This window comes from Dipodomys merriami, unplaced genomic scaffold (genome assembly GCF_024711535.1).
Source record: "Dipodomys merriami isolate MVZ:Mamm:240054 unplaced genomic scaffold, mDipMer1.0.p SCAF_60, whole genome shotgun sequence".
NCBI lineage: Eukaryota > Metazoa > Chordata > Mammalia > Rodentia > Heteromyidae > Dipodomys > Dipodomys merriami.
The window spans coordinates 1314330-1326942 of NW_027206180.1; the positions used below are offsets into that span (position 1 = coordinate 1314330).

The 12613-nt window shown below is 43.1% G+C and overlaps 1 protein-coding gene and 1 pseudogene across 6 annotated transcripts in view; one reads left to right on the forward strand and one right to left on the reverse strand.

Moving 5' to 3' along the window:
• LOC138814510 (pyridoxal-dependent decarboxylase domain-containing protein 1) overlaps window positions 1-12613 on the forward strand; it is a 42161-nt gene that overhangs the window by 9427 nt on the left and 20121 nt on the right. For all 6 annotated transcript variants that reach the window (XM_070003430.1, XM_070003429.1, XM_070003432.1 and 3 more), the window contains exons 2-7: window positions 3985-4058; window positions 4546-4611; window positions 6408-6488; window positions 7412-7558; window positions 8944-9133; window positions 11897-11965. In XM_070003430.1, coding sequence (XP_069859531.1) covers window positions 3985-4058; window positions 4546-4611; window positions 6408-6488; window positions 7412-7558; window positions 8944-9133; window positions 11897-11965 — 627 coding nt within the window. The remainder of the gene's footprint in view (window positions 1-3984; window positions 4059-4545; window positions 4612-6407; window positions 6489-7411; window positions 7559-8943; window positions 9134-11896; window positions 11966-12613) is intronic.
• LOC138814691 (large ribosomal subunit protein eL37 pseudogene) lies at window positions 1530-1877 on the reverse strand (annotated as a pseudogene).

Below are 12613 nucleotides of genomic sequence, written 5' to 3' on the forward strand. Positions count from 1 at the left end.
TTTCTCATACTGCAGTGATTCACAAACCTCTGTGAATTTTGTCACGAGTATACTGCCTACTCTATCATTTGCTTAATACTTTCTCCCCCCACCCCCTTCAGTCGTGGGGCTGAGTGCTGCCCCTCAGCTCTGCAACTCAAGGCTAGCTAGCACTCTACCACTTGAGCTACAGTGCCACTTCCAGCTGTGGTGCTGAGGCATCTAACCCAGGGCCTCATGCATGCGAGGTAAGCATTCTACCACTGAGCCACCTTCCTAACCCCTTAATACTTTCTTTTAAGAATGACTTTACAAAAAAAAAAAAAAAAAAAAGAATGACTTTAAAGGGTCAGGAAGGTGGTTTAGTGGTTGAGTGCTTGCTTAGCATGCATAAAGCCCTGGGTTCCATTCCTCAGTACCACATAAACAGAAAAGGCCATTAGTGGCACTGTGGCTCAAGTGGTAGATTACTAGCCTTGAGCAAAAGAAGCTCAGAGACAGTGCCCAGGCCCTGAGTTTAAGCCCCAGGACTAGCTAAAATAAAATTGCAAATTGCTCTCTGATTTCCTTTACTACCTTACCTTGCAATCCTTCTGATAGTGGCAGAGTATTTTGCTATCCCATACTGGCTGACAGTGATGAAAATCATGCAGTATAAAATGAATTTTTAAATGCCCTGCAGGGATGAAGAGTAGGCTTGTTTTACCAAATGAAGTGTCTTTTAAAATCTCTTGTCTGTGACAATGAGTATACGATTGAATGGTTCTCTTTAGGAGCCTTGAAATTGAGTTATGTTCTACCACGCATCCGTTATATGTACCTGTAGCAGAATACTGAATCCACTTAGTTATACACAGAATCAACTAGCTGAAATGTCATTTATGCCTAATGAGTATTACTGCTTCTGAATTCTCAGCAGTAATTATTAGTTTTGTGATTAGAAAACATGTATGTGGTCAGGTGTGGTGGTGCACGCCTGTAATCCCAGCACTCGAGGCAGTGGTCAAGAGGATCTGGACTTTGGGGCCATCCTGGGCTACATAGCAGGACTCCTGTCTCAGAGAAAAGAATGAAACCTCTGTAGGCATTCTCGGGTTCATACTTTATAGATACTTGGTTGTAGGATTTTGTTTCTTAAGGGTCTGATTGCTACAAGCCTTTTTAAGGCTTAAGTTATATCTCTGCCTAGAGAAGCCATTTAAAACACCACGTTGTGTATGTTGTGATGCTCTGCTTCCTCAGTGAGAAAAGGAATGGAAAGGAAGCCGGCCAAATGCCAGCTGGCTTCAGGCGGCGTGGGGCCGGCTTGGAAGTTATTGAGTGAGTGCTCTGTGATAAAGGGACCTTTTCTCGGAATTGTTTCTAGAAGGCCCTACAGAAACATATTCACAGGTGGAATAGGAAGTCTGTGGGGGCCACCCGGGAATTGTCAGGTGCTGAGCGTCGAGCACCAAGCACCAAGGCGGGCACTGCCAGCCATGGACTGCTCCAAACTCTAGTGTGTTGTCTTTTTTGTTTGTTTGTTTTAAACCAGAACGTTTATTGTATGGCTAATCTTTTAAATTCTCAAGATGAACCGACGCTGCAACAGCTGCTCTCTTGGGTTTAGGTGTTGTTCCTTCACAGGATCCATGCCTGAATCTGCCATAGACCATTTTTCGGTGCCTCATCCCACCTGTCCCGGCAGTATTGGTAGTAGTTCGTCTCTTAGCCTTGGCACTCCAGTTACACTTTCTCTTGCGTTTTGCAGGCTAGCCACATTTGGTACGTGTCACCTTCTGAAGGTGGCAGGCCTTGGAACCGCAGCAGCAGCACAACGTGTGCGTCTTATTGCGATGCTTTCCAAAGGATGACGTTCCCTTCGTCATCTTGCCTCTGCCGCCGAGACCAAAGAATAGTGTGTTGTTTTTATTCCAGTCAGAGCTTGCTCAGAGCCCCTGTGGAAATGGAATGAGGTTTAAGAACTGAAGTAAACATCTCCGTTAAGGGCAGCGTAACGGTACATCCGGGTTTGCCCAGGACCATCCCAGTTTATACCTTTGGTTCTGGGTTAATTATTACACTAGTGCCCCTTTGGTTCTTAAAAGTGTCCCGGGGTAGATGAGAGCTTTATGGTTATCCAGTTAAGACTGTTGTACAATGAAAAGTTCCCTGAAGGGAGACACTTTGGTGGGGTGTTTTTTGTTGTTTGTTTTTGTTTTTGTTTTGTTGGCCATGGGACTTAAACTCAGGGCCTTGGCACTGTCCCCAAGCTTTTTCACTCAAGGCTAGTACTCTACCAATTTGAGCCACAGCACCAACTTCTGGTTTTCTGATGGTTAGTTGGAGAGAGTCTCACTGACTTTCCTGCCTGGGCTAGCTTTGAACCATGATCCTCAGATCTCAGCCCCCTTCTCCTGCTTCTCCCCCCACCACCCCCCCCCCCCCCCAGTAGCTAGGATTACAGGTGTGAGCCACCAGCACCTGGCTCATTTGTTTGTTTGCTTTACCTTGTGAAAATATTACTCACCCAAACGTAACTTTAACATTCAGCCCGAGTTCTAATTGTGATTTATTTTTTTTTGAGTACAGAGCTTTCTGAGTATGTTGCTTCATTTGCTTCCTTAACAAATTTGAGAATCAGTATTGCCTAATGTTAAGAGTACTGGTTCCATAGTGATAATTAGGAAGTGAGGCCTATGAGGAGATTCGTGAGCATAATGTCTGTATTATAGTGTAAGTGTTAATGCTAATATGTCTGCCTAAGTACTTACTCTGCAACAGACCCTGTGCTTGGTACTAAAGGATAGAAATTAGTGATCTTTCTAAGAAGCTGACATAGAAGATCATGTCACCATCCACCTAGTGAACCAGAGGTACTGTGGTACAGTTCAACTCTTCATTCATCCACATTTGTGTCTGGCTGTTGCCGTGTTGTTGTGCGGTAACAGTAATCATAAGGCCACCTTGCCTGACACGGTGACAGGTACTGAGGATGTGAATGGGAAGAGTCAGCAGTGGCTTCCCTTGTAGATACTTATGTAGGCATGGCTTTTACTTTTAAGCAATGAATTGATAAACACAACTTATTTTAGAACTTATCCTTCAACTGGATAGCACTTCATATTTTAGATCATTCAGTTACTGCAACAAGCATGTGTGCTGTGAGGGTCAGCATTTATGCACGTTTGAATTACTCAAATTTACCTGCAAATGCTCCTTTCCCTTCCTGTCCACTCCTGCCTTTTGGCTTACCCCCCAAAAAGTATTGGACTAAGAACAATGGAGACTCCACCAGTGTAGTCCATGAGCAGGATTCGGATGGGGGATGATGAGGCTGCATGTGATTCTAGTGTTTATCAATCATGTTGCTTGTGCAATTTGGGTTCCTTGCTTAGTAAGAGAAACGCAGTGAAACCTGCCTTCACAATGTATTTGGGGAACTCTCTGTGCTAGAAAGAGCACCCGTAACCCAGTTCTCAGTAAAGGGTGTAAGGATTCAGGTGGGTAGACAGCAGTTGCCTATTCGAATGGCTAATATGCTCTGTCCCATAGCCCCATGAATGCAACCATTTTTGTCAGGCATCAAGTCCAGATTTGGGGTTCTAAAAACAAAACAACAACAATAACCACCAAAAAAAGGCGTCAGTGTCCTTAGAATATGAAGATGTGAAAGTGGTTTTCCCCATGAAGGATTCTTGGAAATACTGAATTGTAATTGAGTTGGTAGCTAGAGACAACTAAAAAGCAGAGGTGTTCAGACTAGCAGTTTGAGGTTCCTTTTTTACTTGATAGTTGGGCTGTGTGGCGCATGCCTGTCATTTTGGGAAGAAGGAAGACTTTTTTCTGTTACACTCTTTTGTAGCTTTTTTTTGTTTTATACTTTTGTACTATTAGACACTTTTATATTTAGTATTTTGTAATCAGTGTAGAAGAAAGTGGACTTGCATTTGAGTTTTTGGTGAATTATGTTGTCCAAGTAATAGAGGAGTGTCCAAATTTGCTTTACTTTGGATTGTTTTCCAGATAGCAGACCCTACCTTAGCTGAAATGGGGAAAAACTTGAAAGAGGCGATGAAGATGCTAGAGAACAGTCAGAGGTGAGTGTGTGGGACAGAAGCCACCCTGCTCAACGTGTCCAGCCTGTTTTGAAACTGGTGGCTCTGGTTTCCCTCTTTCAGAGACACGTCTAGACTCCAGGATGTCACATGTAGCTTCTACTGAGGTGAAAATTGGTGTTTGTCTTGGGTTGAAGGAACTTTATAATTAGAGGATTTTGAAATGAGGGGAAGAACTTTGAAGTTTCAGTTCTGTCTGTAAAGAGTCTTACATAACACTGATTTGAATCTGTAAATAGTTCTTACTACAGATTCAGGTCATATTGAGTATCTAACCAAAAGTGGGTTGAAGTGGTTTTGTCATGTTCTTTTTCTGAAACTCGATCTAAAACGGAGGCTGGAATGACGTGATCAATGTGTTTCAAATCCTACACCAGTCACTCAGAGGTACTAGGTCAGGTTGGCATGCTCACATGTTAGTAGTTTGACATGATAAAGTCAGTGACCTGTTTTTCTCCTCTTCCATTAGAAGACCAGAGGAAGAGAGTGGAAGGAAGCCGGCACCGGAAGACATCCCAGGACCACTCCAGGGCAGGCAAGTGCAACGGAGATCAGTTACGGTGAAACCTTTTCTAATCCAAGACTTGGTACTGCTTGTTTACAAATTTAGTTTAATGAGAACAAATAAAATTTACACAGTGCAATGTTCAACAGAACATTGGAAAACTGAAATGCCATTGGGTGGTTGGTTTATAATGCAGAGCCTACCATCTTTCCACTCAGAACTTAATATGACCCCACCACTCCAAAGCCATACACAAATTTGTGTTTATAGATGAAATATCATGCGTAATTCATCCTTGGACTTTAGGATCTTCTCAGTAGACTGAGCTTTATTTTGACAGAAATTTCAATTAGCTAAGACTTGTCATCTTTATAATATAGTAGATCAAAGTAAGATGTCAGCTGTAGTCATTGATTGGCAACTAAAGCAAATTAAGTCTGTGGTTTGAACTAACAGAGAACAATAAGTAGCTGGCTCCAGGTTTTGCAGGATGCTAGCAGTTAATCTGAAGCTAAAATCCCACCCTAAGTCAAACTTATTTTCTCTTTTATAACCAGGAAACTGCACGTAGGTCAATAGTACAACTCCCTTAAATTGTTCTTTGACCTATATAGAAATTGTATAAAGTTGCAAAAGAAAAGTATGGAGGAAGTATCCCCGTGTACCAGGAAACATCCTATCTAAAATACCCAGATGCTAAGACCTTAAGATACTCCTCCCACTTAGCATGAACCAGGCTGTCTCCATATGAAGTGTTTCTACAACTCAGTATAGGAAGCAAATCTTGTAAGACTCCTTATCGCAGGCCTGGAGGGACACAGGGTGGTAAAATTTGTTTGTTTTTTGCCATTGCACAGCAGTTCCCCTAGAGGAGACACTCCCAGGAACATCTGAAACTCAGAATGGCCGCACATTTTTGACCCTTACAATGCTGAGTCCCCAGTATTTGAGTCTGGTGATATGTTGATTGCATCTTCAACCGGCCTCTAAAGGCTTAACAAGTTTGGATAGCTAGCTCAAAGTCACAAGGCCAGCAGCAAAATGTGCCTTGACTTCCCTTCCCTGCCCCAGTCCCACACTGTGTGAGGGCCAGAGCTGCTCTCACTGGAAGGTCAGTGCCTTGGGGAATGGGTTTTGAACATTGTTCCGACAGTGATGCTCTGTTTGAAGATGAAAATTTTCTTAGTCATGTTCTGATCCATAGATACTGCTTTTACATTGCACATGTCACAAGTTGTGTTACCAGTGACCATTCTTACCTTGTTAGCCATTCATATTCTTCTAAGTAGGAGGAAGCTTATGCAGTGAGCAGCTAGAAGCATGTCGTAGATGGAAGTATATGTAGTTAAAGCATATTGCAGCTTTCCCAGCTTGGGGAAGAGCTGGTAAATGTTTTCATTACCTGTCTAAAGCTATTAGTCCAAGCAGACAAGACTCCTCCATGGAGGAAAACAGATATGCCAGCAGCCTTAGAACATTCTCACTGCCTTTGTGACCTTCTAGCATCTTAAGAGGTCTTTTGAGTCTTCTAACATGATTATTAAATATTCTCTGTTCAAATGAACTGGCATAGACATATTCTAGAGCAAAATGTGAAATTTAAAAAACTCATATTTAGGTAGAGTTAATTAATCATAAATAAGGCTAAATTCTGATTTGAGAGTTGATTTTTTGTTCAAGTATAAACTATATATGAAAACACATTTCTTCCCCCTTGTAGTCAGCTCATTGCCCAAAGAAAGGAAAACTTCCACAAGTGCACTAGTTGGTGGTGGGAGTGGGGTTGCGTGCTCTCTTCAGCAGGCTGTTGACTTTCTGTTCTGCAGTGGACAGGACATGGTGAGCATCCTGCAGCTAGTGCAGAATCTGATGCACGGAGATGAAGGCGAGGAGCCCCTGAGCACACGGTAATGGAGAGGGCCAGCATGAGCCACCAGGCCTGGTCTGACCACTTCATCCTTAATCTGTTCTCTGTAGTTCCTTTTTTTCCCCCTGCAGTGCTAGAAATAGAACCCAGGGCTTTGATCATGGTAGAACAACTTAGTAATCTCCAGCCTTCCCTCTCTAGCTCTTGAGGCTGGAATTTAATTGTTAAAATATTGAAAAGAAAATTGCTTTTAAATAGTTTTGGCATATTCTGTAAAAAGAAAGATCTAACATTCTTTTTTTTTTTTTTTTTTGGGTCAGCCATGGGGCTTCAACTCAGGGCCTGAGCACTGTGTTCTTTTGCTCAAGAGTAGTGCCCTTTGAACCACAGCTCTATTTCCAGTTTCCTAGTGGTTAATTGGAGATAAGAGTCTGGTAGACTTTCCTGCCCAGGCTGGCTTCAAACTCTGATCCTCAGATCTCAGCCTCCTGATTTACTAGGATTATAGGGCTGGGCCATCAGCACCTAGCTCTGATAGGATTCTATATTTTATTTTATTTTATTTACCTGTTTATTTTTGTTGGTGTGGGGCTTGAACTCTGGGCCTGGGCACTGTCCCTCAGCTCTTCTGTTCAAGGCTAGCACTCTACCACTTGAGCCACAACGCCGCTTCCGGCTTTTTCTGCTTATGTGGTGCTGAGGGCTCGAATCCAGGGCTTCATGTATGCAAGGCAAGCATTCTACCAACTGAGCCACCTTCCCAGCCCCCGGATTCTATTTTTTAATATATTTTTCTCCTGACATTTTCAGTGTTTAATATGCATTGAATTTCTGAGTTTCTATGAATGAATGCCTTATGAAATTTTGCATGGATTTCAAGTCTAACAAATTTCTATGGAACACTATAGCTCCTTTTATGTTATTTGATTCTATTTTCTTAATGTAACAAATTTTAATGAACAGAGTCCAGAGTATTGGAGAACAAGGTCACATGGCTTTGCTGGGTCACAGTCTTGGAGCTTATATATCAACTCTGGACAAAGAAAAGCTGAGAAAACTAACAACTAGGATTCTTTCCGATACCACCTTGTGGCTGTGCAGAATTTTCAGGTAAAGACATATGATGACATTCTACCTTCTGTAAGATATTTGCCTCGTTTGAAGGTTGCTTAAGCTCTTTGTGCGACTTGATCTTTGTGTATTAAGAGGGGAGATGGGCTGGGTGCCAGTATCCTGACTACTCAGGCGACTGAGATCTGAGGGTCATGATTCAAAGTCAGCCCAGGCAGGAAAGTCCATGAGCCTCTTATCTTCAATAAACCACTAAGAAAACGGGAAGTGGCACTGTGGCTCAAGTGGCACTAGCCTTGAGCTGAAGAGCTGAGAGACAACATTCAGGCCCAGAGTTCAAGCCCCATGCCCAACAACAACAAAAAAGAGGGAAGATGGTTACTATCTGCTTCATGGTGTTATGGGGGCCAAGTGAGATCCTGTGTCAATATAGGTAAGAACTGAGTGTAAAGGTACTGAAATGTTTGCTAGAGTCAGCCCCTTTTTTGGGGGAAAGGAGGGTCTTGAACTCAGCGCCCAGGCTTTGTCTGAGCCTCTCTGCACAAGGCTAGTACTCTACATTTGAGCCACAGTGCCACTTCCTGCTTTTCCTGAGTAGTTTATTGGAGATAAGAGTCTCATGGACTTTTCTGCCTGGGCTAGCTTTGAACCCCAATCCTCAATACTCAGCCTCCTGAGTAGCTAGGATTACTGGCCTGAGCCACTGGTGCCTGACACCCACACATTATTTTTAAGTGTTTGTTTTCCAAGTTTGGCACATTCATATAAGATAGAGCAATGATCTAGATCAAATACCTTCAATCATCATGTTCTTCCTTAGTCTCTAGGAGACTAAGAAAATTCTAATAAAAGCAAGACTTGCTGGGTGCCAGTGTCCCACACCTGTAATCCTGGCTGCTCAGGAAACTGAAATGTGAGGATCACAGTTTGAAGCCTGTTTGATCAGGGAAGTCTATGACACTCTTTATCTTTAATTAACCTGCAAAAAGCTGAAGTGGAGTTGTAAGCTAAGGGACAATAGCCAAGCCCTGAGTTCAAGCCTCAGTACCAGCATTTTTTAAAAAAAGCATTTATTTTGAAGATTTTAGGGGTGACACTGCCAACACATACCTGCATCACCCATTCCTTCCTTTGTGTGGATTCTACTTTTGTATCTGGGACTCCAGGTGTTTGTTTCCTAGTTTCTGCTTTCTAGAGTTGAATGCGGGTGTCATGTCGTTACCTGACTCCATTATAAAGTCTGCTGGAGTGAGTGGCCAGCCAGCCCACTTGAGTTGAGGGCGCCTCACACCCCAATCCTCCCTACCTACTCTAGGAGATAGTTCCTCATTGAGAAGAGAATTGCTCTCATGTCTAACATTGGGATATAGTGGTCAGAACTAGCTAGAAGCAAGAGTACATTGATTTATGGGATCTCTTGATAGGTATGAAAATGGCTGTGCCTATTTCCATGAAGAAGAAAGAGAAGGACTCGCCAAGATCTGCAGGCTTGCCATTCATTCTCGATACGAAGACTTCGTCGTGGATGGATTCAATGTGTTATACAATAAAAAGCCTGTTATATACCTTAGTGCTGCTGCTAGACCTGGCCTGGGCCAATACCTTTGTAATCAGGTAATACGATACAAACAGTGTTCAAATGTAGTTTGGCTTTGCTCTTGTGTTCTAGCTGTGGCTAGAACCTAGGACCTTACCCGTGCTAGGCAAGCATTCTATCACTGACTTCCAGCCCCAGTGTTTTGTCCTGGGCTTGAACTCTGGGCCTGGGCACTCTCCCTCAGTTCTTCAGCTCAAGGCTAGCTCTTTACCACTTCAGCCACAATGCCACTTGCGGTTTTCTGAGTGGTTTCTTATTGGAGATAAGAAAGCCAGCACTGCTTGAGCTGGCTTTGAACCATGATCCTCAGATCTCAGCCTCCTGAGTAGCTAGGGTTACAGGCGTGAGCTACCAGTGCCTGTCCTGTCCTGAACCCTTTGAAACACGTCTATGCATTTCTCTAGCTCTAAAGAGCTCTAGCTCTCTAGTTTAAAGAAAGATGGTACACTTGTCTGTCTCCTGTTTTGTAAGAGAATATCATATATATATATATACATACATACATACATATATATATATATGGGGGACAGGGAGAGAAAATATATTAGTATTACATATATTATTGAATTTGGAGGTGATGTGTGGTAGATAGGTTTATGTATTTCTAATTGCCCAGAGGCCATCATAGGAAACATTTTGCTTTCTTTCCATACTTGAATTAGAGAGGCTGTGTAGTTTTTTTATATGGGTGTTTTCACTGACTGTTGACTTTTTTTGTTGTTGTTGATTGTTGGTTGTGGGGTTTGAACTTGGCCTGGGCGCTGTCCCTCAGCTCTTCAGCTCAAGGCAAGCGCTCTACCACTTGAGCTACAGTACCACTTCTGGCTTTCTGGTGGTTAATTGGAGATAAAAGGCTCATGGATTTTCCTGCCCAGGCTGGCTTTGAACTGTGATCCTCAGATCTCAACTTCTTGAGTAGCTAGGATGACAGGTGTGAGCCACTGTCGTCCAGCTTTTCATTCTTTTCTGAGCAGGTTCTTGCTTTTTCCTGGGCTCACTTTGGACCATGAGCCTCCTGTTTACAGCTAGGGTAGCAAGTGTGCCCTACTTTTTTTTTTTTTTTTTTTTGGTCAGTCATAGGGCTTGAGCTCAGGGTCTGGACGCTGTCTCTGAGCTATTTCGCTGAAGGATAATGCTCTACCACTTTGAGCCACAGTGTTACTTCAGGTTTTTTGGTAGTTAATTGGTGATGAGTCTCACAGACATTCCTCCCTGGGCTGGCTTTGAACCACAGTCCTCAGATCACAGCTTCCAGAGTAGCTAGGTTTACAGGTGTGAGCCACTGGCACCCAGCCCTACTAATTTTTTATTGGTTGAGATGAGGATCTCATGAACTTTTTGCCTAAGCTTGATTTGAACCATGGTTTTCCCAATTTCAATCTCCTTAGTAGCTATGAACTTTTGTAATTTGAACTCAGGGCCTTACTCTTTTCAGCTGGACTATATCTACTTCTTGAGCTATGTCTCTAGCCCTGCCCTTCGCTGGTTATCTTTTCTATCTGGGCTAGCCTCAAACTACCATCTTTAGAGCTCAGTCTTAAGCCCCTGGTAGACTCAGCCCCTGGTAAATACTTGTGTATTTTTCCTCTAAAGAAGAGAATATGTGATAAAGTATTAAATTTTTGGTCTTAACTACTCTTGTTTCTGAAATTGTACAAACAGTACATTGTAACTGTTAACAGTTCCTAAACTTACTCCTCATGTATTCAGAAGCTAATAATGAAGAACATAAAATTAATTTGCCTTGCTTTCCATTCATTACCCTTTGTTTCTCTCAGTACATGATTTCTGTAAAGAAGGCACTGCTGTTCTCTAAATGTCTCTGGTGGTGGTGTGTTTGGAGGAAAAACCCTGTTACCCCAGAAATGCCCAGTGCTCAGTAGTTTCTTTGTTTGCAAAAGTCTTTTTTTTAGTGTACTTAAGACTGTTCCAAAGATAGTTACTTGACTCATTTATGATTGCTTTTATGTTATGTGTCTGTGTTCAGGGGTAACCCTGTGTGCTGAGCTACCTCCTCTGCCCTCATTTAGAAAATTTTACAGCCGGGCGCTGGTGGCTCACGCCTGTAATCCTAGCTACTCAGGAGGCTGAGATCTGAGGATCGCGGTTCAAAGCCAGCCCGGGCAGGAGAGACCGTGAGACTCCTATCTCCAATAAACCACCAGAAAACCGGAAGTGGCGCTGTTGCTCAAGTGGTAGAGCGCTCGCCTTGAGCTGAAGAGCAGAGGGACAGCGCCCAAGCCCAGAGTTCAAGCCCCACGACCGACAAAAAAAAAAAAAAAAAAAAAAAGAAAATTTTACATTGTCTCCTCTTACAAGCTATTTAAATTCACATTTTTTGTCAGGGGGTGGGGCTTAGCATTCCTGTGTACTTCAGTCCTGTTTATAAATGTTCCAGGGGGATCAGGGGGTAAATGACTTTCTTCTGTGTTTTTCTTTGAGACAGAGACTTGTTACATACCCCAGGCTGTCTTTGAACTCAAAGTCTTCCTGCCTCAGCCTCCTGAGTGCTGGGATTATACATGTGTGCTACCATGCTTGACTGAGATTTTTTTTCTTTTAATAGTACTGGGATTTGAACTCAGAGCTTTGAGCTTGTCATGCATACTCTCTACCATGCTCTTCCTGCTTTTCACATAAGGTTTCATATTTGTGCCTGTGTAGAGCTTGGAATCACTTCTACCTCTGCTTCCTGTCGTTGAGATACTGTGGCTTGTCTGTCACATTCATAAGTGAGTGGGGAAAAAAGGTCTTCTAAAACCATGTGTTTCGCCTTGCAGCTCGGCTTGCCCTTCCCCTGCTTGTGCCGTGTGCCCTGCAACACTATGTTTGGATCACAGCATCAGATGGTAAGTTTTCCTTTGGTTTATATGATAAGCTGGAGCTTCATTTCAAGTGTGTCTTTCAACTAAACTTCTGTTTGCTGACCTCCAGGTAGTTAGTAGTAGCTTACTTCAATCTTTGCTTTGTGTAATGTGTATTGCTGCGTTGTGTCCAGGAAGGTTGGCCAGTATAGGTCAGGACCCCCAGGGTCTTTTTTTGGGTCAGTACTGGGATTTGAACTCAGGTCCTTGCAGCTGCTAGACAGACAGGTTTAGTACCACTTAAGCCACAGCCTCAGCCCTGGCACCTTGCTCTTAAAGGATCTTTTATTTATTTTGGTGGTACTGGGGTTTGAGTAGCAGTGAAACTCAGCTTTGCACTGGCTAGGCAGATGTTCTCCTGAGCCATCTCTTCAGCCCTTTTTACTCTGGTTAGGATAGGATAGGATCTTGGTTTATGGCCTGGTGGGCCTGCACTACAATCCTCCTAGTTATACTTCCTGCTGTATAGCTGTGTTGTGTTGAGATGGGCTGGCATGGAACTGTAGTTCTTCTGATCTCACATAGCTAGGATAACAGGCACATGCCACCACAGCTGGTTGAGATGGGGTCTTGCAAATATTTTGCTTGGGTGGCCTTGAACCATGATCCAGAGTACCTCCAGAGTAGCTAGGA